The 24,709-nt window shown below is 48.6% G+C and overlaps 2 protein-coding genes across 9 annotated transcripts in view; both read left to right on the top strand.

Annotated features, from left to right (window-relative positions):
• sdk2b (sidekick cell adhesion molecule 2b) overlaps positions 1 to 6,938 on the top strand; it is a 266,141-nt gene extending 259,203 nt beyond the window's left edge. For 4 of the 7 annotated variants that reach the window (XM_040176377.2, XM_078103192.1, XM_040176376.2 and 1 more), the window contains exons 45-46: positions 4,065 to 4,121; positions 4,664 to 6,938. In XM_040176377.2, coding sequence (XP_040032311.2) covers positions 4,065 to 4,121; positions 4,664 to 5,143 — 537 coding nt within the window. In that variant the 3' untranslated portion in view covers positions 5,144 to 6,938. The remainder of the gene's footprint in view (positions 1 to 4,064; positions 4,122 to 4,663) is intronic. The other 3 variants (XM_040176380.2, XM_040176378.2, XM_078103193.1) reach the window with 1 other exon arrangement.
• Positions 6,939 to 9,370: 2,432 nt separating this feature from the next.
• Positions 9,371 to 23,764, top strand: cdc42ep4b (CDC42 effector protein (Rho GTPase binding) 4b). 2 transcript variants are annotated; one of them, XM_040176382.2, is made up of 2 exons: positions 9,371 to 9,577; positions 20,610 to 23,764. In XM_040176382.2, the coding sequence occupies exon 2, from the start codon at positions 20,785 to 20,787 to the stop codon at positions 21,814 to 21,816; it is 1,032 nt and encodes a 343-aa protein (XP_040032316.2). In that variant the 5' UTR covers positions 9,371 to 9,577; positions 20,610 to 20,784; the 3' UTR covers positions 21,817 to 23,764. The 2 variants fall into 2 exon arrangements, with proteins under 2 accessions (XP_040032316.2, XP_040032317.2); XM_040176383.2 differs by lacking the exon at positions 9,371 to 9,577 and adding an exon at positions 19,633 to 19,863.
• The last annotated feature ends 945 nt before the right edge of the window (positions 23,765 to 24,709 follow it).

Here is a 24,709-nt window from a genome sequence, read left to right as displayed (position 1 = left end):
ACACTGTCGGGAATGATAAATGAACAAGCACTGTTAGAGTGTGGCGAACTTGTGGCATTTGTTATGTGCCGCTTTGGCCCAGTAAGTGAGTACAATCGATAAATTCTGACTTTCTCTCCGTATCTTTCCATCGATCAGTCTGCCCTCGTGTCTCTGATTTACCAACTATTTCCATTTCCTTTCGGGATTTCCCCTTACATTGTCTTTAAACTGATCTGATCTGATTTTGTCCTCTGATGTCTTATATGCACCTTTGCTTTAGATTCTCTGTCCATGGCGACTTTCCTACCCAGCTCTCCCTGGTTTGGGTGAACCATCCGCAGTGTGCAGTCTGGTTTTGATCCCAGTCAGATGAAAGCTTCAGGGGAGGGGGGGTAGTAGTCCCGGCTTCCCTTGCCTTCAAGCTTCCTTCAGTGTTGTCTTTCATCCAAGAACTCTTGACACTGGGTGTTTCTCAAATTATCTTGGAACATCAACTAGCTACGTGTGAATTCCGCAGCACAGACGTCTCTCCCCACCAGGCCTTATCGGGACCTAAGTCCCAGTTCTAGATTACCAACAATGAAACGTTAAGGACAGGACCTTTCCGCGGCCCGATAACGTCCCTCGTATGAAATGATTTTGTCGTTTCATCGCCCGTCTGACATATCTACCGTTCGCACTTGTGTATTGTCAAACACGGCCGTAATGCAGCAGCTGCCCGCCCCCGCCATGCGACGACGCCGACGCCCGTCCGCTGCCGCACTGCACATTCACGGGCGGGTTTTGATGGGCCTCCGCCACACAAAGCCCTGCCTGTTACCCTGCGGCCCGTCCGCCGTGCCCCCCCCCCCCCCGACAGGCCGCCACATCAGCACCCGGTGGGGCTGCGGAAGAATCCAGGAATGCTCTTTGAAGTTTTATTGAGCGGATAAGTCTAAGCTATCGGTGTCACATTGTGCTGTCTGTCCTCTTTAATCCCTGGGGGGTGGAGAGGAGGACGGGGGGGGGGGTCCAGCAGGTATAAGTTGGCTATTGTGATCGTCCTCGAGAGCGGATTTGGAGAAAGCTAACATTGACTTGTTACTGTTACTGTACTGCCCCCCCCCCCAGAGTATTGCTTCTCTCATTTGACGGCGTTGCACTAACGTCATTATGTGCCGAAACCAGTCGAACATAGATGATCTCATCTCATCTATGAGTCGGCATTCCGTGGGGAGGGAAAACGAAAAAATGTCCTGCTTTCTGTTACGTGCTTTCACTTCCTCTCGTCCTATCTGACTCTGTTCATCAAAATCTTTCTCCACCCTTCTACGCCTTGTCACCCCGGTGGTGTGGCTTTAGTGTGGCAGTGTGGCTTTATTCGTGTGGCGAGGGATCAACTGCGATGTGCGTTCTGTTGTGCTCGGGTCGACTCTGGTAACAACGAACCCTTTTGTTTTGACTCGCCCAGTCAAGGAAAGCAAAATCATGACCTACAAATGAATAACTAAATAAATATTTCATGTTGAATCACTTTAAGGCGTGGGTGCAAAACAAAGGGCAGTGGCTAGAGACAGCAGTGGGGGATGAAAGGAGGAATTGCGAGATATTAATTAGCCCCACATAGTCCCTCAGCCTGCAGGACGGGGCAGCGACACAAGCACATGCTTCCATTACTCTCATTCATTTCCAGCGTCCTCTGACGCGCGACAACGGCTCAAATAGTTGTTCCTATTGCAGCGACATGCACTACAGCAGTGATAGAGGAGCGCAGCTGCTAAGGGGCCTTGATGAGGACAAAGTACGACTTTACTTTAGTGCGCTGAAAACACGGCAACGCAAGGCCTCTCTTTCCTCTACTGTATTGCTTTTTTTTTTACTACACAGAAATTGCCAAAGGCGCCGAAAAATGTGAATACTCTGGAATTTCTCTGGACTCGCAATTCCCCTCGAGCCCCACGTCTACTGTCTTTGTCTGCGGGGACCCCTGCTGTGTTCGCTTCATCACTGAGAGTGACACAGACAGCCCCCCCCCCTTCCTATCCTCCCCTCCTCATTGCAATAATCCATAACTAGAGGACAAAGGACTGACCCACTCTGTGTAAGCATCAGTTGGGAGGAGGGGGGGGGGGCAACGCTGGCCAGAAGATTGTTGTTTCCGTCTCAGGCCATTATTTAAACCACAGGAAATCAACATAGCACATTTAACTTTTGGTAAAACTGCTTTGCGGGACATCTTCAGACATCAGCATAGATCAAAATAAGAATCCCTCATATGACGGCGTAGTGGGGCGCTGTGTGAACAAAGGTCAAAGTTCACGGGATCTCTAAAATGACCAATTTATCTCCATCAAACTGTCATTGCGTCATTACTTATTTTTCCCTCTCCAACATTGTTCTCCCCTCACAAGGTTAGCATTTGAAAACAGGGCCACTTTACTATGCGGATGGTAAAATAAACTACTGTCGAGAGATTTCACTAATTGGATAGATGTCTTAATCGCTTTCTCCGCCCAATTTAACATCATAACGATGTAAAAATGTGTAATAGTTGTCACTGGCAGGCTGGTATGTGTCTGTCTTACGTAGCATCGCATACTTAAGCTGTTGTTTCCCTTGAGGCTGAGGTGCAAATGCTGCATTTCATGCCTTAAAGTCTCTTTCGTGGTAAGTAATTAGCTCGTAACGAGTTGAAGTTAAGGAGCTGTTTCGCAGGCCGCGCCGCCCCTGAGGCGAATTATTAAAGCATCTCCACGGTCGCGTCCTCGATCGGATCCTTGAGTTATGTCCGTTAAAGAGCGATCGTGAACCGAAAGCAATAGTGGGCCGGGTTGCGTTGGTTTCATACTTATAACGTAGAACATCTGAGAAGTCTGGAAAACTGTGGCGCGCACTCAACAGCCGAGCAGCCAGGCAACCCCCACACACACACACACACGCGCACGCACACACAAACACACAAACGCAGTGTTTCAGCTCTCAATGCAGCGTTCATTACTTCAGTGAGGTAATAACAAGCGGCTCGCTGCGTCTTCTTGGCCCACAGTGAATGGATCTCGTTGTGGGCGTGACGGCGTTGCCTTTTCAACGCTGGTTGGCCTCAAGTATTTACAACCGGGGAACAATACACAGGCACTAATGCATCTCAGACCTCTGCATTACTTATTGAGAGGAACAGCGATACGAAACAAGTCAGATGAAAATAAAAGATTCAGTTTATTGTGATCCCAGTCTCGCTATACATAATGTATGCCTTTGATTAGTTTGGGAGGAAAATAAGATTATAGGGCTCAGGGGATACATTTCTTTTTTGTTTATTACCAAAGAACATTAAAAAAAAGCAGGATATTCAATGCAAGGCCTATTTGGACATTAATAAACTCTTCTGACAGCTAAAAGAGAAACGTCCTCTGAAGGGGTTTGCCCTACGGAGACATGCGCCGCGTTGAGGCTGAGCGGTAAACTTGAGCCCGGCCGCCACATGCATCACACGTGTGCGATATCCAGCTGTGCGCCAACAGCCACGTTCCCGTGTGTGAGGCAATTGAACATGATAAAGTGAAGAGTGAGAGATGTAGAACGTTGCGACAGTCACGGTTACCTGCATCAATTTCGTTGTGTGCTCCCCTGAAAAGAAAAGGCTCGGTGACAATTTTGTTCGCGTTGACAGTGTATTAGTTCTGTGTGGCCAGGTGATTAATCACAGGCTAGTTGGGCAATCGGCAGCTTGCTTTTCGAGGCAATTAGTTGGCCGCGAGCAATATCCACCGAGGGCTCAACGATCACATCGCCTGTCGTTTGACGCGTGCCGTGTTACTTAACGCGACGGTGGGGAAGGATCGGTAGCAAGAATGTACTCCGGGTTATTGTCATTTCTTCAGCGGTGGTCACACCGACTTAAAGAATGAGGAAAATAAAAGTAATGTTTGACTGCACTGTTTATTTTTTAATTTTTAGCCTTTTGCAAATCATTCACCCGGAATGGCACGAGCGACCTATACATATGTATGACATATCAATGATTAGCATCGTCATGACTGGGCCATTTGAATCATTCTGTTATGGTGATGTACTGTAAAACACATTGTTTTGTTCACCCATAGGAGGCGCTGGTGTTTTCATATGGGACAGGTGGCCTACATACACTTCCACTGCATTTGGTGAGGTTCCTGTGGCTGTCTGCTTTGAATGTTTGTAGCCTGGTGACAGGTTCCTAATGCCCGTCCCCATCAAATCCTTCCCTCAGATTCCCATTACGGGTTTTATGTGGTACACTTTGCTGCACAACACCAGAAACCCGTCTTGCTGGCGTGGTGGGGACACAGAGATCTTAGATCCTGAACATACCGATTAAGTCCAGCAGATTAAATTGACCTTTGCCCTCTTGTGTTGATGATCCAATGCACGCTTCAGTAAGAAGTCACCACTTCGTCATCATGCTTTGACCATGTTTGGTGTCCATGTGTTCTTGTGCCGTGTAGTAGCTGTGAGTGTGTATGTGTGTGAGTGCGTGTGCATGTGCGTGCTGTTCAGACTGGGATGCCAGTGAATCGACAACCCTTCTCCAAATCACTCAATAACTTCATGTTCATCTACATTTATAGTTTCAGCATCTCTAACTGCTCCAGGTGGAAACACCACAGAGTCGCCGCATGCTAACTCCGTACGCTAAAGTCTCCTCCGTTGTGTCTTTCTGTCACAGGGCAGCGACAGTGAGTACGAGGTGGACCCCAACCGACAGAAGACGCACTCCTTCGTCAACCACTACATAAGCGACCCCACCTACTACAACTCCTGGCGCCGCCAACAGAAGGGCATATCCCGGGCACAGGCCTACAGCTACACCGAGTCCGAGTCGGGCGAACCGGATCACTGCGCCCCGCCGCCACTGCCTCCTCTACCCCCGCTGCCCCCGCAGCTCAGCTCGCCCGGCCCCCAGCTCAGCTCGCCAAGCCCCCTGCCCCAGCAAGCCCAGGGCCAGCCTCAGTGCCCGCCTCAGGTCCCGCCTCAGGGCCCGCCCCACGGCCAAGGCAGCCTGTTCAGGCCCAAAGGTAGCCGGACTCCGACCCCGTCCCAGCAGAGCTCCAACCCGCCCAGCCAGCACAGCACCCTCTACAGGCCCCCCAGCAGCCTGGCACCCGGCTCGCGGGCCCCAATCGCCGGCTTCTCCTCCTTTGTGTGAAAATGCTGGAAAGGACATCCAAACCTCTGGAAATATCGACCCACCTCGCGTTGAAGGAGAACGCGGTCAACCCATTCACGTCATTTACGACTTTCTTGCTTTTGATTACGTTTAGTTACATTTTTTTTTTACATGTTACCGTTCTGCAGTCGGTCTGGATACACGCGGAACAACACTTTGAGAGTTTTTGGAACACTTGTTTATGGTTTAATGTGTGGAGGTGTGCCAGTGTAGAGTTTTACCACCAGTTGCTAACACTCATCTTCTTGCTTTTATTTTGCTATTTGAATGAAGTATTTGCATGCATGACCTTATGACCTTTTTTTTGTCACATTTCTTTGGAAAACATTCAAATGGTAATCTCTTTGATTCCGTGCAACGTTACAAGAATCTTTAACAAACACATGCATATAAATATATATATATATATATATATAAACATATATATAGTTGATGTACCTTAAAATCTAAATCACGTCAATGCAGAGTTTTCGTTGATGGGGATTGAAAAAACAATACGATGGAGCCATATCTTGGAAGCGAAGGTTGTGTGTTTGCTTGGACTGGATGAACTGGATTTTAATGTGTCGGCCGGAAGAGTCATTAGCGGACATTGGCGAAACAATCATGGGTTTCCATGGAAACAGCCCTCTAGCACACGACACACTAATGCATAGAAAGATGTGGCCACCGGCCGTGGCAGGTCGGATGTCAATGACTGTGCCGTGCCCTGAGGGACCCTGCAGATATATGAAATGAGTGTATATCTGTTAAAGTCAAAGTCTTTAAATCGTTTCTGTGAGTGTGTTAAAAGTGGATCAGAGATGCCTTGATAGAGAAGCAATTATTTATGATATCTGGTACTAATTGTTTCTGAAACTGCTGATGTGCCCTTGACTGCGGCATCGTAATGGCCGCCCGCTCGCTCCGGCAGACCTTTCCATTTGAACCCTGACAGATGTGGGCTGCGAATTTGCATTTGCATTCACGACCCACATTCATTTGAACCCTTTGCTGGCTAACATATGCACACGTCAGCCTCAATTCAGCATACGGCTACCCGACCGCTTCGAAGTCCGACCCGAGAGCCTCAGAACTTTGTAAAGAGGACTGGCACGGTCACACATGTGGGCACAGCTGCCGGTTCTGCTAAAGTGTTAACAGTGATATTTTGATGAGAAACAAAATCTTTTTTTTTTTTTTTTTTGTTCTTCTTCCTGTTTCCTCCCCGCTGGTGTAACTCTTCTTCGTCTCTGACTCACAATCACGGGTGGCGGCGCGGAGCCCCGCTCCCAAGAGATGATTTCATTGAATTGCCTCACCTCTTTCCCCTTTTGTGTAATCAATCACGCTGTACTATTCAGGTGTGACTGTATTGTCCCAAAATGCTAATTGCGTGTATGTGTGTGTGTGCGTGTGTGTGTGTGTCTGTCTGTGTGCGTGCGTGCGATTACACGTCTTGTGCATAAGCTTTACAGATCATTCACTGTGTGTCTGGTTATAAAGAGATGGTCCTGCAGCAGCTGTAAACCTGCCTGGAGTAACACCACAGAGGGCCAGGCGCACTCATAACGCTATAGTGATGACTCAGTGGTGTGTTCCTAGTTTTCATAGTTAAAAAAACAACAAAGGAAAAACAACAAACAAAAAAAAAAAAAAAATCACCTTTTTTTTTTTTGTTTTTTTCTTTCTCTGTGGGGTGATTTCATTGTACGCAACAAAAAGCTTATCATGCAGGATCTGAATGGATATATGATCACAGTACATTTCTGAAATAAATTATTTTTGAATGTTAGCATCGTCTGGTGCTCAACTGAGGGGGCGGGGGGGTCCACCTTCGCCACGACCCACATGGCTGTTTTTGTGGCGGCACCGCAGGAGTCCGTCGCTCAGGAAAGAATGAATGAAATGAAAGAAAAAAAGAAACGAATGAACACAACATCCGCACGCTGATGCCACGGCAGTGGTTGGTTCACTAATGACGGGAGGAAAGAGCGATTGCCTTGATGTGACTCCTCACTCCCTCTGAGCAGTAAATGAAAGAATGTAAACCGAGGGCTATTTTTCTTCGTCTGCGTGCGACTTTAATTAGTGTTTTCAGGTGAATCGTGAATGTGTGAGACGTCGTGTCACAAAAAGCGGCTTTTCTTTTGATAACAAGTCACGGAGACATGAAAGGGAAGCTTGCCTTTTTGAACACGCAGGTCTGTCTGTGGCTAATTAGTTGATGAAATTCCACCTAACCTTAGTGTTACTCAGGGCAGCAATAAATTGGATCAGTGTAGATGCTGTGAAATCCTGTTATCTGGTTACAAACGTCCCCTCCGGACTTCTTCGTCTCCCTCTGTGCTGCGCTGCAATTCATTAGATCATCATTTGTCCCTCGTCGAATAATCTGGCTCAGTTGGACCTTTTTGAACCCGTCAGACTGCACGTAAAGCTACATGTATTTAAGGCGAGAGCAATGTGTTGTAAAAAGCACCCCGAACTCACAGAGATGCACTTGCACAATGTCAGGCGGTGTTACTCGCTAATTGGATCACATTGGAACTTGATCCAGGGCTAACCTACTAAACGCATGGGCACGAGGAGAGAGGAGATTAGAAGGGACGGGACTGAACAGGGAACTGGAATGAGAGCGTCCAGGGCGTGCTAATCCCTTTTTTTTTCCGAAAACACATGGTAAATTTCCCCTCGCGGACGGGAGGCCTTTCCTTTCTGTCTCTCTTTCGCTCTCCCCCTCGGGAAATGAATGACAGGAGCGAGCGTGCCGGTGGTCCCTGTTAAAAAGGCGGCCCGCTGTACTTAACAGCCCCGAAGAAGGTTGAGAACCCACAGTTAGAATGGTAATGGGTTCAGACAGAAGGTGCAGTCCAAAGGAGCTTCAAAAGCTGATTTTAATTGCCTCATTTGTGAGCTTCACTGAGGGGGGGGTTTGGTGACATGAATCTGATATGCTGGCTGTTGGAGAATATCGACTGCTGTGTGCTTGAATTGGTTTTTGACTTTTAGATGACAGTATTTCCATTGGCAACCTCTCACCCTCCCTCTTCTTGTAGTTTGAATGGACACTGGCTGCCACAGAGTGCGGTTGGAGCAAGATGGACTTATAGGAATCTGAGGCAATGGAAAATTGCGACATAAATTGACTGAAATTGTTGCATGAACTCGTTCGCTCACAACTATTTTCATCGCTGTTGGTTCGTCCACTTGACAGGTTTCCACCAGAAAAAAAGAAAATCTCTCGTGCCCTACTTTCTCACTGTAGCCTTTCCAGGCCAGATTATGTAACGTACAACACAAAGCCACACAAGGAAGCAATAATTGAATGAGGGGCCCGCTTCGAGTTTTTTTGTCCTGCATAGTCTCACTGAGGTTTCCCATGAAACTCTGCACCCCTAATTGGTCCATTGTGTATTATTATATGCCCTAATCATATTGACAGATGGGTGAACAAGGCTTCAGAGTAACAGGAGTTAAAGTTCACACCTGAGGAAGAAGCTCCTTTCTACATGACATTAATAAGTAAAATCATTAAAGGCTGTGAGCTGGTTTTGGGGAGTGTAAAATTAAAGGCACTCGTTTAATCTGGAAGTTGTCAAAAATAATTGGAGTAAAGTGCACAAAGTAGACCCTAATTACCATCTTGGCTATTATAAGTCCATGCTAATATAAATCAATGAGTGCTACCTTGCTGTACAGTTGCCCTATAATGCTGCAAATCATATGCAGAAAGTACATTAATTCCAACTGAATATTTGAGGACTCTGCTCCAAATTTCGTATTTCTGTCTTGTTGCATACATGAGAAGGAATATGGTTCACAATCATAGAACAACATGAAGGAAGAAACCCTTCACAACACCCAGGATTAAAAGTTCATTTTAAAAACAAAGTCTACTGCATGAAGGAGAAAAGTTCAACCCTTTGGGTTTTGACTGGATTGGAGATATTAAGCAAAAAAGTAAAACATTTTAGATAAAAATGCCTGGATTGCCAATCTTCTTCATTCACAAACAGCACCGTTCAATAAAAAAACAACTTCAATAAAAAAATAAATAAATCCCGCTTTAAATGTCCTACTGCTTTGTGCTGTTCGCCCAAATATTTAAAGATCCTGTTTAATTGCCATTGGCCCTCGACTGAAGGGCCCGGGGGGGCGCCGCCAAGTTGAAGTTGTGCCTACTGTCGCGTGGTGCCTGTAAAATAAAGGGCGCTCTGTCCCTTTAAACCGCAGCGGGGGGGAGGAGGAGGGGGAGGAGGGGGAGGAGGGGGAGGGCGGCCCGGCCGCTTTGTGCGCCACACACATGCAAACTCAACGGACGTTGGAGCACCAGCGTCCCAACGTAACTCCGCCGCCCGGCTCCCACTTTCCGGGGAAGTTTAAGCGGAATTAAGACCCTGAAAACTTCCGCCGTCGCTCGGCAGAAAAAAGGTAACTGCGTTTCACCGCGTTGTTGTTGTTGTCGTCGTCGTCGTCTACGTCACACTTATTTTAAAGTCCTTACACGAAGCCCCGTTCGGGTGGAGTCGGTGTGTCTTAGGTAGTTTCCACACAACTCTGGACGCTTCGGTCAGAGAAGTTAAAAAAAAAGGGAAAAAATGGCGTGAAAAATCTCATTTTGAACGTGAAGCCCTGCGCGTGCCCGCTGCAGCGCCGGCCTGTCCCACATGGAGGGACAACCGTGTCCTCCATCCCAGGAGAGTTGAGGGACACACAGTCATTGCACTGTTTACCTTCCTGGGGGGGGGGGGGGGGGGTCTTCTTCTTCTTCTTACTTCTCACCCTGAGAAACGATGCTACTTGTGCTACTTTCTGATCTCTTTGTCTTTCTTTAGTTTCAGGATCGTCCTCATGGGATCTGAGCTCAAAATGTAAAACCGTAATTGACATGAGGAGACATTAACCTGTTTTTTTTTAGATAGTAAGGCCAAAGCTTCAGTAATAGCAAGTCGTTAATCTGGCGAATGGGACAAGGGAAATAAAGTTATTCCACGTGCGGGATCCCCATTAAGCGTCTTCCAATGACCCCGTGGACTCAAAGTACAACGCTAACACAATCCCAGTTTTAATGAACGTCCGGTTTGACAGATGCTGGTTGGTTGGGAGGCTGAAGACCCGCGTCCCAGCATCAGGCCGGGGGTACGAGTTTGTAATCGGATCGCGTGGATCTGCCTTAAAAAGCCCCCCAGTTCTCCCCAGTGAGCCGTCACGTCACACTAATATGCTCCCCGGGGGACGTACCCCACCCCCCCCACTCGCCAAACTGTCCACCAGCGAGTCACTCCCGTTTGTGTTTCCAGACCGGCCTCTCACGCCTGTTGTGCCTGATGAACTGGGTCATTCACTCTTGAATATACCCCCCCCTACACACACACACACACACACACACCTATTCTCGCTCATCAGGCCCAGGCCGTTTGTGTGTGTGTGTCTGACCATAAAGGCCCGTTTAAGAACTCTTCCTTTTAATTATTCCGTCCTGTAAGTAGTCCAGCCCTCGGTCTTGTTAAGCCGCCGGCCCGGACAAAAGCAGGAGGACACATTGATTAATGGGCCCGCCTTTGGTGCGGTCTTTCTACCGCTGTTGCCCTTTGACCCCCAGACTCTGAGGTCAGTCGGTAATGTCGCTTTGCCAGATGAATGGCTCCTCCCGACAGCGTCTCGCGTCAGCGCGATAAAGGAGGAATGAAGTGTGTCTGTGGAGGCCGAGGTCAGACGCCCGCAAGATCACCGTCCCAGAGGCCGGCGCCGTCCGAAGGGGCAGCGCTCTCCCGCTCGCTACGGGCCCCCCAGCTCCAGTTTCTCCTCTTCGGTGCGCCAGCTTTATCTCTCCATCAAGATGTAACTTGTGTGCTGCCGAGTCAGAGAAGGGGAGGGGGAGGGGGGGGGGGGGTGCTTGTGTGTGTGTGTGTATCATCTCTCACCCACTGCTTTTTTTAAAATTCTTCGCATTGGAGGCTATTTCCCTCTGAAGGATACTGCTGCGTAGGGAGGAAGCTGGCTACCTGCCCGACTGTGACGCGCTGAGGTCATTCCAGGTTGTCTTTTGTGGTTTAACTGTGGAAAGAGTGAGTGGGGGGCTGGGCGGACTCATCTGCACTCTGTGGATAACTTCAGGCGCTTTCCCTCAAGCGCTTGATTCACATCCAGCGAGGCAGCATTTTAAATCGTGTGTGTGTGTGTCCAGTTGTCTGTAGTAAGTAGAAGGTCTAATGTACGGATTATTCACTCCTCGGTCAATTGATTCGCCGGCTGGCGTCAGATGTGACTCGCGGTGCGTCAGACGTTCTTGTTGGCTTCCCTCAGGAAAAGGTTGGCGCCCGTTGTAATCCACCGGGCTTAATCCCTGTGCTCCGAAGGAGGCCGCCAGGGCGCGATGGGGACGGCGCCTTGACCCTCTGGTCGTCTTCTCTGCGATTACGAGGGCCGCTCAGAATGTCGCGTTTCAGCCGTCGTCGCCGTACGTGGAATCCGCTCCGAGCCGGATTTAAAATAGCAGCTGTGATGTGTAGAAAAAGGAGAAGAAAAACCACCTCACTTATTGGAATATGGTTCTATTATTGGACGCGTTTCAGATGTGCAGAGCTCCGAGGCCATGAAGCCTCCCTGTTTCTGAATTATTAATCCCGTCAAAGGTGACGGATGTGTAATTTTTCCAACTGTTGGAGCTGGAAAGCGTCAAGGCTGGCGTTGAACTCCAAGAGGAGGCTTGTTTAGTCTCAGACAACTTCAGCATTCGCTCGTCCTGCCAAGACGACGACGGCGGCGCAGCAGCAGCAGCAGCAGCACGGCCTTTGAACTCCGAGGGGAAAATCACGCCGAGGGTTTTTAGGTTAATCTTTAAACAGACTTCATGTGGAAGAGTAATCCAATGTTGCACGGAAGTCTTTCTCGGGTGAAACGTTTGACTTAAAATTTTGAGTCAAAGATGAACAGTCCGTAAAAATGGAGGTTGTGCGTCTGCAACGTAGCTTTGTGGGTTCAAACCTATTTTTAATTGCTTGTAGTCCCTTTTTGTTTTAACAAAACAAAGCAATGTTTCAGGTTCGCTACGATAGTTTGCTAAAGTGATTTATTCTCCTTTTTATTTTAGCTGAAAAAACGTTTAAATTATTCAATAATCACAATGAAAACAATTTTTTAGGAATTAACCTAAAAACTCTTATTTGTTCAAGCAGAAACATGTTTTTGTTGTTTGGCTTCCCATCTTTTTAATCCTCTCATGACCCCCACAGATCAACCAAGGCCCCGTTGACTCCACTATTGTTGTCATATTTACTTGCGTTAAAGTGTGGCCGTCTTTTATCTTGTCTTATTTTCGAGACCACACAAATTGAAGGCCGACTGGGGGGGCAAGAGCCGCGTCTCATGTTTGGAAATCCATCGCCGTTCAATAGTCAGCGCAGGGCCGGTACGCTGCCATTAAGGATGAAATCGAGCTGATTCTGGAACAGCGAGGCGCATGCCTTTCACCCTCCCATCGGCAGCATAGCACATCTGAAAAGAGGCCACTTCTTCCTTTTTGTCCACCTGTCACCCGATCTCTCGGATCCGTGCCCGTTTCTGTCGGCGCAGCGTGATCACTGTCTCTGAAAAATAACCAGTTGGACGAGAATCCTTTACTTTGTGGACAAAGAAATCTTCTCACGGCGAGCTTTTAAAATAACGCGTTGTGTGACGCGAGCCAGCGCTGTGTCACCGAGCCGCGCTTCGTGGCACACGGCGTCTTGTTGTCGCGTCGTTTGCCTGGACGCTCATCCCGCCCACGTTACCGTGGTGATGCACAACATTTTTTGCTTTAGACGAAAGCGCAACAGAACAACAAACATCATCCATCATCATCATCGGCACACCTGTCTGACTAACGTCCTCTGGACTCCTTGTCTTATTAGAAACACATTTTGGAACATGTGTCACAGCCATGTTTCCAGTTTGACGTGCTGGTTTCAACCAGGGTTGTGTCCTTGTGTTTTTGTCCTTTTGTGTCTTATCAAATAGTTTTGATTCTTTAGGAACTTTTTTCTACTGCGTCAACAGAATCACTACAGGGATATTTAGGGGGCTACAGAGACACTTTGCATTGTATTTCTAAATTATAAGTCTGTCTCTTTTATGTGGTCATTTCCTAATGTTGAATAATGAGGTTAAATTAAGCAAATCGACACGTTTTATCAGCGGAAACAATCAGATAATAAAGTCTTTGTCTTTTTTTCAAATCCAGGCGCAGTATTTCCATTACCCCCCCCCCCTGTAATCTGGACCATGCTGCCATCTATAGAATACCGTTAATCTCACTTTCCCCAGCCGCTCGTGTGTGACACAGCCTTGCTTTTCCAGTCGGCCGAAATATATGTTGACTCGACTATGACTGGGTCCCACGTTCAACACACACACACACACACACACACACACACACACTCGTGGCTGTGCAGCTGGGCATTGTGGTCCAGGCTTCGGGACCACAATGCCTGCGTAGATCCGCATCGTGGGCCCTTTTTGTCTCTGCGTATCCGATGAATGAGAATCACCGCCGAGGGCATGTGGATGTGTCTGTTTTACAGGCGTGTGCGTGAGATTTGGGTGTGGTTCATGTCGGCCTAATGAACTGCTCTTTTTGTTTATTTGTCCTGCTCTATTGTTCGTTTGTGTGACGTTGCCGTTTCCTCCGTTACAGAGAAATCTGTCCGCCGCTTGGGACCAGCGGGGTTTGAGTGTTTCTGTTTTTGAGTTGTGCGTTTGGGACTCTGCCGCCGCCGAGGAACCTTGAACCTGTTTGCAGGGGAAGTTGATGGACTTTAGTCTCGCACTTGACGTTTTACACACACACGTACACACACATATATATATATATATATATATATATACCCACAGAGGTAATATACAAGTAAACACAGCTGCAACAGGCCACCTGAAAGCGCTACACTGATGAAAACCTGCTCGCCGACATGTTTCCACCAAATCCAAGTTGTTGCTTGGTTAACGAATCAAAGCATCAAGCCGGATGTGAATAAAAGAAAGATGATCACACCGCTGACAGCTCAAAAGACATTCCTGACTGAATCAGGTGGCGATTCCTCAGAGCTCTCAGAATCTGCCCGACGGATGTACAGCTTTCAAAGCTGCCACTTATTACATGTTGATCACTTGTGGCTTTTATCTTTTGAACTTGTCAACTTAAACTCACTCCCAAAACTGTGACGCCCTCACATTACTGGTTCGGTCTGATCGATGCTTCCAACACCCGTGTGTTGAATTGAAATTGAAATAAAAACACTTTTATTAACGGCAACATTTCAGTCGATTATCAAATGAGGGGAAAAAAACATAATTCAGTAATAAAGTCGAAATAAGACATTAGTCTACTGCAAAGACGTGACTTTAGCGTCTCGCGCACATTAAGTCCAGATTAGGTTGTGACACGCACACAGATCAACAGCTGAGCTGCTGAAATGAAATCAGTCCATGTGTTCTCAGCCCCCCCCCCCCCCCCCACCCCCATAGCACAAACCAAATGACAATGTGGGTAAATCAAGCTAGGGCACAATCCCATTAACGGTGTTGCTTTACAACGTCATACTCTCCCGTCTTTATCTCCGTCCTGTTGTGGCTGGATTTTATTTTATTCTTTTCAACTTTCAACGCTGCTGTGAAATGCCTTTCTATTCCAAGCTGCCATTTTTGTGAATTTGTGTGTTTTCCTTTTGTCTGCTGAGAGGTTCATTAGCTCCTCTTGTCATCGGGGCTTGTTCCCCGAGGCCCTTCTATGGGGGGGGGGGACCACTTTTAGAAATAACAAGGGCCAAAAGCCGCTTTTAGAAGTTGACACTGCACCGAAAATGGTCACTCGTGTCCCGGTTACACTGAGCGGCCTCCTGCTGGTTCCACCAAAGCGCGTACGGGTCCTGTTGTTGTAGAGTATAAAAGATTTGTCCCACTGGCCACGGCTCATCTTCTGGTGCCTTTGGTTCCCCCGAAGGTCTCGTTCGGAGCGACCCGTTAATGCTTCCCACCCTCCTGCTTTGGACAAATGGCCACCTGTAAACTATTTGAACTCATTAACTATTGTGCAGGCCAACTGTGCGTCTGGCATCCCCGCCGCAACGGAGCATTTTGCATTCCATCTGTCGGGTTTTTTGTTTTTTTTACCACAGGCCTCAGTAGAAATTCTGCTTTGTGTTGTTGTCCAACAGCCGCTGGACGCACAATTCAACCACTTGGCCCGAGATCCGGCCCTCTGGTAGCAGGCGTGAAAGCCGTCCATTTGTCAGAGACCGATGGGGCGGATTTCAGCTATTAATTAGACAGACGCACGGTGTGGTACAATCCCGCCACTGCTGGCTGACTTTGGTTCTGGGCACATTTCAACGCTCGAAAAGGAGGAAGAGGAGGAGGAGGGAGAGGAGGAGAGGGAGCGTCTGTCAATGTGCCGGCATGACCGAGGGTTGCAGCCCTTAACGTTTTATTAACACTTTCTCCATGTATAACGCATTACATAATCCATAAACGAGTTCCCATCTCTCTGTTCGGTTCCTCTTTCCGCTCCCTGGCTGCAGAACGCCCCCCCCCCCCTCCAGGCGCTTTGTCTCGCTGTGCCGAAGTCACAGGCTTTTCTAAAAGGCCAGTCTGACCGGAAGCCCACTGCGCTCCCACGGAAGCCTTTTCCTCCTGGCTTCTGGGTATTTGTGGAGATAAGAATCAGTCGCCCGGGTCGGGCCGGGGGGCAGGAGGCCTTACAGGCGGCTCAACGTCTTCGATCTTCTCTCAGCTCCCACCCGGAGTTCTTTTAAAGCAGCGATATTGCGAGTGATGTAAACAGTTGCCATATGAGAACCTGTTTGTAGAACTGTTCTTTTCCGTCGTGACTAGAATCATGTTCGGCAGGTTGTAGTGTGACACAATGGTGGCCGATCCCACCTGATACAAACTTTATCTCGACACAGTTGCTTTCCATTTAGACTGTTTGAAGTCCTGCAAAGCAAATGGACTTACTGGTTCCAGTAATGTGTTTAGAGTGATTTTATCAGATCAATTAAGATCAATTCAGCAGAAGCAACAACTGTTTTACCGTTTTAATGCGTAACGTTTCCTCTGGAAATATTCAAAATGAACTAATATTGGCTGTGTGCAAAGCCAATATGTAACGTGTGGGATCACACTTTCCCTCGGCACTCCACCCTCTTTCTCATTCTCCGGCTTCTGCTCGAGACATTCCTGCCATTTCGTCATGCCAGGCCCTCGGTAGATATGAGGTTGGACGGGAAGAACGGGTTCCTTTCGTTGGCCGTGGCCTGTTCTTCAAATCGGAAATGAAAGCGATTGTGATGTACGACGTTCCCTCTATGTAACCTGTGTGTGGTGCTGATGGAGGGGCAGCGTTCAGGCGTCCTCCCCCCCCGTGGGAACCCCACGTTCTGTGGCGCTCACAAAGTAGCCCGCAAAAGAACTCTGCAGACCTTCTTTGTCCGCGCTGAGGACTTTCTTATGACCCATTCTTATGCAGCGCCGCCGCCGAATTGATTAGCGACGTCATAGGTGGCGTCGGTTGACTCGCGTGTATTTGCATTCCAATGGAGCGGGACAGCGGGAAGGAAACAATGGGTCGGATTCAAGGTTAAACAAAGCTTTTCATTTTTACTGCGTTTGTGTCGAACTTTATATTAAAGAGGACAACTGAAAGCTGGACGAGGAAAGATCCAAACTACGCCTGAAGAGTTTTCTACGGTCGTCTGATCAGATATTCTAATGTCTATGGAAACATCCCTGCCTGTGATGCCGTTCGCTTCTTGGTTAACAAAAAATACCCCCAATTCTCATCATAGGCTTTATCTTCCATTTCTGTTTTTGAACTTCATGGCGTCTCCTGGTAACTCTTGCGAGGAGGCTTGTGAATGAATGATGGATTCTTCCTCTCTCATTTTAAAACATTTAAAACTTGAGTCAAAAATAAAACCAGAAAGTGTCGCAGTCGGTGCGCGACCGTTGCTTTAACTTGACAGGAGTCGAGCTGCCACGGGATGAGCAGCCAAAGTGCGCGCGCTTTGTGTGTGTGTGTGTGTGTGTGTGTGTGTGTGTGTGTGTGTGTGTGTGTGTGTGTGTGTGTGTGTGTGTGTGTGTGTGTGTGTGTGTGTGTGTGTGTGTGTGTGTGTGTGTGTGTGTGTGTGTGTGTGTAAGGTGGCGTCGGGAAGCCGAGGGCTGCTTTGCGCCTGTGATCCACGGGATTACAAGAGTGACACTGAACACTGATGAGCACGCCACTTGTTATGATGTCACTCCTGCCCCTGTCGGGGAAGGGGGGGGTGGGGGGGTCGCCGCCGCATGGGTTCGCTGTCACCAGGAGCCGGAGTCCTGCGGTTACGTAAGGGCGCCCGAGGCAATCGGTGTCAACTAAGACGAACAAGACGCTGCCCGAATAGCTGCTCTGACACACTGGTGCTTGTGTACGTGGAGGGACGGGTCCCAGTAGTCGATCCCACTGTCTGCTGTGCTCCATCCTGCAGGAATGTCACAACAGTGTTCAGGCACTGAGGGGAATTCACAGGTTCTGAAGAGACGGCCCAAACGAAAATCTTTTTATACATTATTTCCAATCCAAACCACACAATTTGACATTACTGAACTCCAACAAGATTTTAGATATTAGGTTGTAGAGGGGAACATGTTACATACATTGCATTCAGTAGCAAGTTGCACATATTTCAAATCTAAAGAAAAATAGCAGACACAATGAATGTATTAGTATACTTTTTTCATTTGATTAGAACTTAAAATGTACATGAAAAAAAAGAGTTAGAGTTGACGCCTAACACTGGTTGACAGTGAGCGTGGATGAACTTGAAGGAACTGAAAATATGTTTTACATTGAATAAAACTGTAATTTAATATGTTACGTGACATTTATAATTCACAGAACCCTGCCAGTCTCCATGATTTATCTTGTAAAGAGTACTGAATATAAGAGTGCTGCCTGCAGGCCGTTCTTCATCTTTTGTCATGCCCACAATAAAGGGGTCTAGCTGACCTGGGGGGGGGTCGGACACAAAGACATGAAATGGGCCCTCTCCCTGAATGACTAGAGGTGTGGGCTTTTGCACCTTTCTGATATTCGAGCATCTCCTGACAGCCATCTTGGTTTGATGAGGCACATCAAAGCCCCCCTCCTCCCCCGTCCAGCTCAGCGGGGGTTTGTCATATTGCCCGGCCTGTTGCCACCAGGAAGGGTTAATCCATCCATCCGAGCCGATCTCCCCGTGTAGGGGGTCAAATCTCTCTCGCTCTCTGCGCGCCGGCTTAGAGACGGGAAGCTCGCCAGTTCGCTGTGATGTTGCCGTAGAGGAATCCAGAACCACGGGGCAGCGGGGAGGAACCGATCGGTTGGAGTTGTCCTTTTTTTTTTTTTTTTTTTTTGGGCAGCGGATACTAATTGGAGGGGCGGCACGGTGGCGTGGTGGTTAGCACTGTCGCCTCACAGCAAGAAGGTCCTGGGTTCGATTCCGCCCAGTGGCCTTTCTGTGTGGAGTCTGCATGTTCTCCCCGTGTCTGCGTGGGTTCTCTCCGGGTACTCTGGCTTCCTCCCACAGTCCAAAGACATGCTCTGGGGATCAGGTTAATTGGGGACTTTAAATTGCCCGTAGTTGTGTGAATGTGAGTGTGAATGGTTGTGTGTCTCTGTGTTGCCCTGCGATTGGCTGGCGACCAATCCAGGGTGTACCCTGTCTATCGCCCGAAGTTGGCTGGGATGGACTCCAGCCCCCCCGCGACCCTGTGTGCAGGATAAGCGGTCTGACAATGGATGGATGGATGGATACTAATTGGCCACGGCGGTCCAGGGTTTAGCTAACGATGGATCATTCTGCATTACGCCGGTCAGTCGGCTCTCATGGACTTTGTGGCTATTTTGTTTGCTCAATATAATCTTATAATTTGGCCTCCAGTTGTTGTTTAAATACCCCCCCTCCCCCCAATAGTAAGCCTATTCCAGTTGTTGCGTAAAAGGGGCGTGAACCAAAGCGGCGATGGAAGTTAATCTTGAGGCTTTTCAAGTGGCGTTTGTCGACGCCGTTGCTCGTCGTCGTCTTTTTAGTTTTGTGAGAACAGTGCGTGAAAGAAGTTGTTGAATCTAGAGGAGAAAACCTCCGTCAGTTGATACTTTTTCTTTTCTTTCTTTGAGAGAGCAGCAAACAAAAAACCAGCGGCTGCTTTTTTTTTTTCTTCGGTGCTCCATGAAGCCGCCCTCTGTTCTCTCTGGTGCCACAGTTGCTTTTCCATTTGAATGGGTTCTTGTCAGAGATGCAAATGTTGTCATGGGGTGACGTTCCCGTGTAATATTGTTGAGTGAAGCCCCCCCCCCATTCATTGACTCACGCGGGGCCAGAGCGTGGGCTCCGGCTCCAGGACGAGATTGCCGTCTGGATGAAACACAATTGAAACCTTTTTTTTGTTTTGTTTTTTGTCCGTGTCGTTGACAAATGGAGCGGCTGGTCGACTGTAGCTCGCACATAAGTGGGTGTTTTTTTTTTCCCGCCACTCGATTCCGATCCAAGGTCATGTTCCAGGACTGGAGTCTCTGGCGACTGGAGGACAGTCGGGTCCATGAAATAAGTTCTGCCAGCACGGGATGGAGGATGGAGGTGGGCTGCGTTAAATCAAGAGCGGCCTGCGTTCCTCCTAGAAGACAACGTAATGCGACTTGAATTAATGACGCGGCCATTTCCGAGTAGGTAAGATGTGGTACGTGAGGTTGAGCCATTGAACTGTACAAAAACAATCAGTTGGAGGTTCTCAAACTGCCTCCAAGGCTAAAAAAGGGGGAAAAAGCCCCAAATGAGGGAATAACAAAGGGAAGCGGTTCATCTCCCGACGAAGGCGAGGACGGAATGCAGTCTGAGGCTGAGAGTCGATCCACACTGAAGAGGAGCCGCTGCTCTTCATTTCCTTCCTTTCGCTGGCTTGAACCGCTCCGGCTCCCTGTATCCGGTGTCTTGCTGGTTATGTAACGGTCGGGGGCCCGAATGGGCACCAAAGCGCAGCAGAGACGGCCGACATTGTGGCCACTTGAAAAGCCGAATGTGACGGCAGCCTGTAGAGTTTTTAGCGGGGGGGGGGGGGGGGGGATCCAAAAAATGTAGCAGGAGAATTGGGACAAGACATTTGAATGTAAACTTATTTTCCCATGTGAAGCTTCACCTGACCGACCTCTGAATGTACAAAGGTTTTTTCTTTTTGTTCTAGTCGAGTGAGGCTTCATTTTAAGGCTGCGGCAAATAAAAAAAAAAGTTTCCATACTGGACGCAGATCAGGACCGAGTGAGTACTGCGATGGCGGTGTGATGTGAAAATGAACAGGCAAAGGTCTTTAGAGCAGTTCTGTTACATCTGGGTGTCTTATTAATTGCGTGCTTCCACCATCGCCTGCCAAGGACACGAAGTAGCGATCGGGCTTTAATTCTCTCTATTCTTCTCCTCAGGCCGATCCCACGGTGAGATGAAACCCGAGCAGGACGACCAGAATGGCTGCTCGCAGTGAACACCTGGGATTGTACTTTCGCTGACGTGCCGATACCTTTTTTGGAGAGAACTCTGGTGAACTGAGCCGGCTCATTTTCTCCCTTTTTCCGGATTGGCAAGTGAGGCGCCGGCATCATGCCGATACTCAAGCAGCTGGTGAACAGCTCCAACCAGTCGAAGCGGCGGTCCCGGGCCGACCTCACCTCCGAGATGATCAGCGCTCCCATGGGGGACTTCCGGCACACCATGCACGTCGGCCGGGGGGGCGACGCCTTCGGGGACACGTCGTTTCTCAGCACCCGCTCGGGCGAAGCTCCCAGGGAGCCGGAGCCGAGGCCCAAGCCCAAGCCGGCGTCGCCGGGCCCGAAGCCGGGGCTGCTGTCCCGCACCTTCCGGAGCAGCAAGCGCTCGCAGTCGGTCAACCGGGGGGACAAGTACGAGTACGGCGCGGCGCCGTCCGGCGGCTCGTCCGCCTTCGTGAAAAACGCCATATCCCTCCCGTACCTGAACGAGGAGGACGTGAACCGGGGCCACCGCCTGCCCAAGAGCGTTTCCTCCAGCCCCATGAAGAGGCTGTCGGAGACGGAGGGCAAGCCGGCCAACGGGGCCGCGGCCATGGCGACGCTGGACGCGGAGTTCGACGAGCGCGCCTTCGGCGAACTGGCGGATCTGCCGCCGTCCGCGCCGCTCAAGGGAGGCGGGATGAAGCACGCCGAGTCCATGATGTCCTTCCACATCGACCTGGGGCCCTCCATGCTGGGGGACATCTTGAGCGTGATGGAAAAGAAGGGCTCCGAGGAGGACGACCTCGGCTACGAGGAGGGGAAGGGCAGCGAGGGCCGCGGGTCGCCCCCCCTCGTCCCCCACGGCGGCGGCGGCGACGACGCGGAGGAGCCGCCTCCCCCCGCCAGGCCGCCCCGCAGCCTGTACCAGCCAAGGCCCGCGGTGGAGCCCTACACCCCGGAGCTGCAGACCAGGAACAACAACAACAACCACCACCTGGACAGCTGCTCCGTGTCCAGCTCCGGCTCGCTCGCCGAGGAGAAGAGCCGGTACCAGCTCCACGACGCCGACACGGACAGCGCAAAGTACAGCTCGCCGCGGGGGGAGGATGACTTCACCTACATGGACGACGAGGACGACGACGACGACGAGATCCGGGTGTAGCCTGGTCTCGGCGCCACGGACCGTCCCGGAGGACGCTGATTGAAAGGACCAAGCTGGAACCGGCTTGAAGCTGCTCGTAGGTCAATCCCATCACCGCACACTTTATTAAAACATCATCAAACCATTTAAGCCTTATTCACTGCAAGGAGACACAAAGCCAGCGCAAACAAACTGACTTCATTCAGGTTTGGGTTTGTACATTTTTGCGATGTCAAAATAGGAACTCCTTTTTATGAGCGGCGGGAATCCCCCATTTTTCAAATAAGATGAGATGGAAACGTGTGGAAGTGATCATGGAGTTTTATTTGATGACAATGTCTTTGCATCGATGCTAAGTAGATTTTCCTTTTGTCCTCGTCAGACTTAAAGGGGTGATTTCTGTTATTTTGTTATTTCTTGAGCATAGAGGAAGTCGATCTATATTCGCCTGTTGTTTTTCAGTTTATCATTTTGCCCGCTGTCTTCATTTTGTAAATTGTCAGAGAGCTGTGGTAGTTTTTCATAACGTGGATTACTCAATGTGCACTGCTTAGATCTTAAAAGTTTAGTTTTGGGAGAGGAGGAGGTTCGGACATGTGGAGGTTCTTAATGGTACAACCGAGTGAGCTTCGTTACAACATTCCTGCGATCGCTGTCACGATCGGCCTCAATTAGACAAATCCTCTGCTGTTTGTGAAGTTTTTTCATTTTTATTTGCATAAACAAAGAGCGCACAGTGGAAAGAGAAGGCCTCGTGTATGTGTCCCGTGTCCTGTGTCCAATGAAACCACCGGACAGATGCGGGGATCATGGCCGCTTGTGTGTCACTACATCTCATTCCACACAGGTTGCTCCGATAGCATAAAGAAAGTTAAAGAGGAGGAGAGGGGGGGCGGTTGCCGGGGATACGGTTCGAATCAATTATGGCTCTATCCGGGAGACGACCCCTCCTTCCTTTTTAGCCCCGTGTTCAGGCTCGTCTCTGGGGGCGGAGGACGTCTCAACGTGCACAGTGTTATTAGAGCGCAGCCGCTTTAAAGACGGGCGTCCGGTGTGTCCCGGGGGCTCCAAACGGGCCCCCACAAGTAATACTGTCCACCTCCTCGACGCAGCCTAAACGTGCCGGATCATCGGCCCCCGACCAGGTGGAGCTGCTCCAGGAAGCTGCCAGGTGGGCTGGCTTGTGATAATGAGGCACGCGCAGTGACCTTTTTTTTAAAGAAAACTGGTCATTTGGTGTTAGAGAACCAGCTGGCACGTTTGGACAATGGGAGCTTTTAAATTTCCTGCCTCGGGTTGTCCTAATATTTTGGGGAGCAACGTCTCCGTAAACAGGTAGCAAGAAGTTGCAAGAGATCTGGAGAGAATCGCCAAGTACGTTCTGACCATATCGTTAGCCGGATGTTTAGATTTAGTTGTGGGGGAAAAGGACAAACTAGTCTTTATACGCAGTATGATTTTAATCAGTCGGGGAGCTTCAGTCTGTCACGTTCTTCTCCGAGAAATGGACACCAGAAGAAACCTGAACTGGCGTGAGAACTACAATAAAAGGTTCACTAGATGTGCACCTAGTCGTGCTCACAGGGAGAAACGGAGGAGGGGGGCGGAGCATCATGGGAAAGCGTACTACGTTAGGCCCAAATCGTCTCTGTAGGGAAGTCCCGAAATGAAGCATCATGAAAGGAATGTGCTTATACTTAAGTTTATTTGTGCTCGGGTAGCAGCGTTTTGGGGAGAGGCAAAAAAAAAAAAAGGTCCAGACGGTGGAAAAAGAAAGTGTCCCGAGTTTTGCTGTTGAATGTTTTTTCTTTTCTTGTATTCACTGGCTGTAATGTAGTGCCAAGTATGTACTGTTCTCTTTTCCTATTCTGGTTTTACAGTATATTAATATATTTACCTTCTTCACTCTCCCTCGCTTTTGGAATAACAGCTATATTTTTCAATAAAAGAGAAAGCTGGTCATCTTTAACCACGGCTGAACTGTGTGATTGTTTGATCTCCGTGCGGCCGTCGCCGCGGGACGCTCTTCTCTGCTTTCAAACTCTTTCGGAAAGTTTACTCGCACTCTGCTTCCACGAGAAGCCGAGGAAGCGTCTGAAATGTGACCTTCAAGTAGCGCGGGAGCTGCTTTAAGAGCTGCAGCCACCTCCGCCCACTCGGGTGTTTTCACCGTAAATAACCCTGAAATGAAAGATTAAAAAAAACGTTTCAAAGATTCCACAGTCTATGCAGGATGAGTCTGGTGGGCTAATTGGAGCTCTCCGTAATAAACACTATAATGCACACTTGTACTTGGTGGTCCAGGAGCTGCAGGAACTAATTAAGGTTTACGTTCTTTATTTGATCAGTCAATTTGGGGTCTGTGAGGAAATGATGCAAATACAAATTTATAGACAAGCTTTTATTTTATTTACAATTTTTCCAACGGTGTTATCTTAATTCTTTCAACATGTTTTCACAGTAAATGTGCACACTAGCATGTCAGAAATTTTAAGACTACTAAATAGAATACCAAGGTCTTGTTTGAATAGTTTCTAAAGATGTTTCCATATTGATAATCTGCACAAACTAATCCAGTTTGAAGCGATGCTGGAGAATTTTGTTATAATATAATCTATTTTATACCACCTACTACATTTGAGGAGAAGCTCATGTTTTATTGGACTTTATTTTCTTTGGAACGATTCTATTATATTCATTAGGATTGTTTTTGCCACTTTTATATTTCCACCACTCTTATGAGGCTCTGAAAATCCAGTTGCCCTCAAACCTTTATGAAAACTGAATTCTTTTGCCACTCCACATACGTGATCACATCATGACATATTTTCAAAATACTATACCAGGATTTTTTATAACCATTTTGACTGACTGTACAGTGAGCTTTTCGTACACTTATGTTCTATTTTGACTT

The sequence above is a fragment of the Gasterosteus aculeatus genome, chromosome 5, assembly GCF_964276395.1.
Source record: "Gasterosteus aculeatus chromosome 5, fGasAcu3.hap1.1, whole genome shotgun sequence".
NCBI classification, from domain to species: domain Eukaryota; kingdom Metazoa; phylum Chordata; class Actinopteri; order Perciformes; family Gasterosteidae; genus Gasterosteus; species Gasterosteus aculeatus.
Note: the sequence above shows the minus strand (reverse complement) of the source record. Positions and strands in the feature narration are given on the sequence as shown.

What these genes read in the sequence shown, in the direction of transcription:
- cdc42ep4b (XM_040176382.2), top strand. Translation starts at nt 20,785, where the DNA reads ATGCCGATACTCAAGCAGCTGGTGAACAGCTCCAACCAGTCGAAGCGG.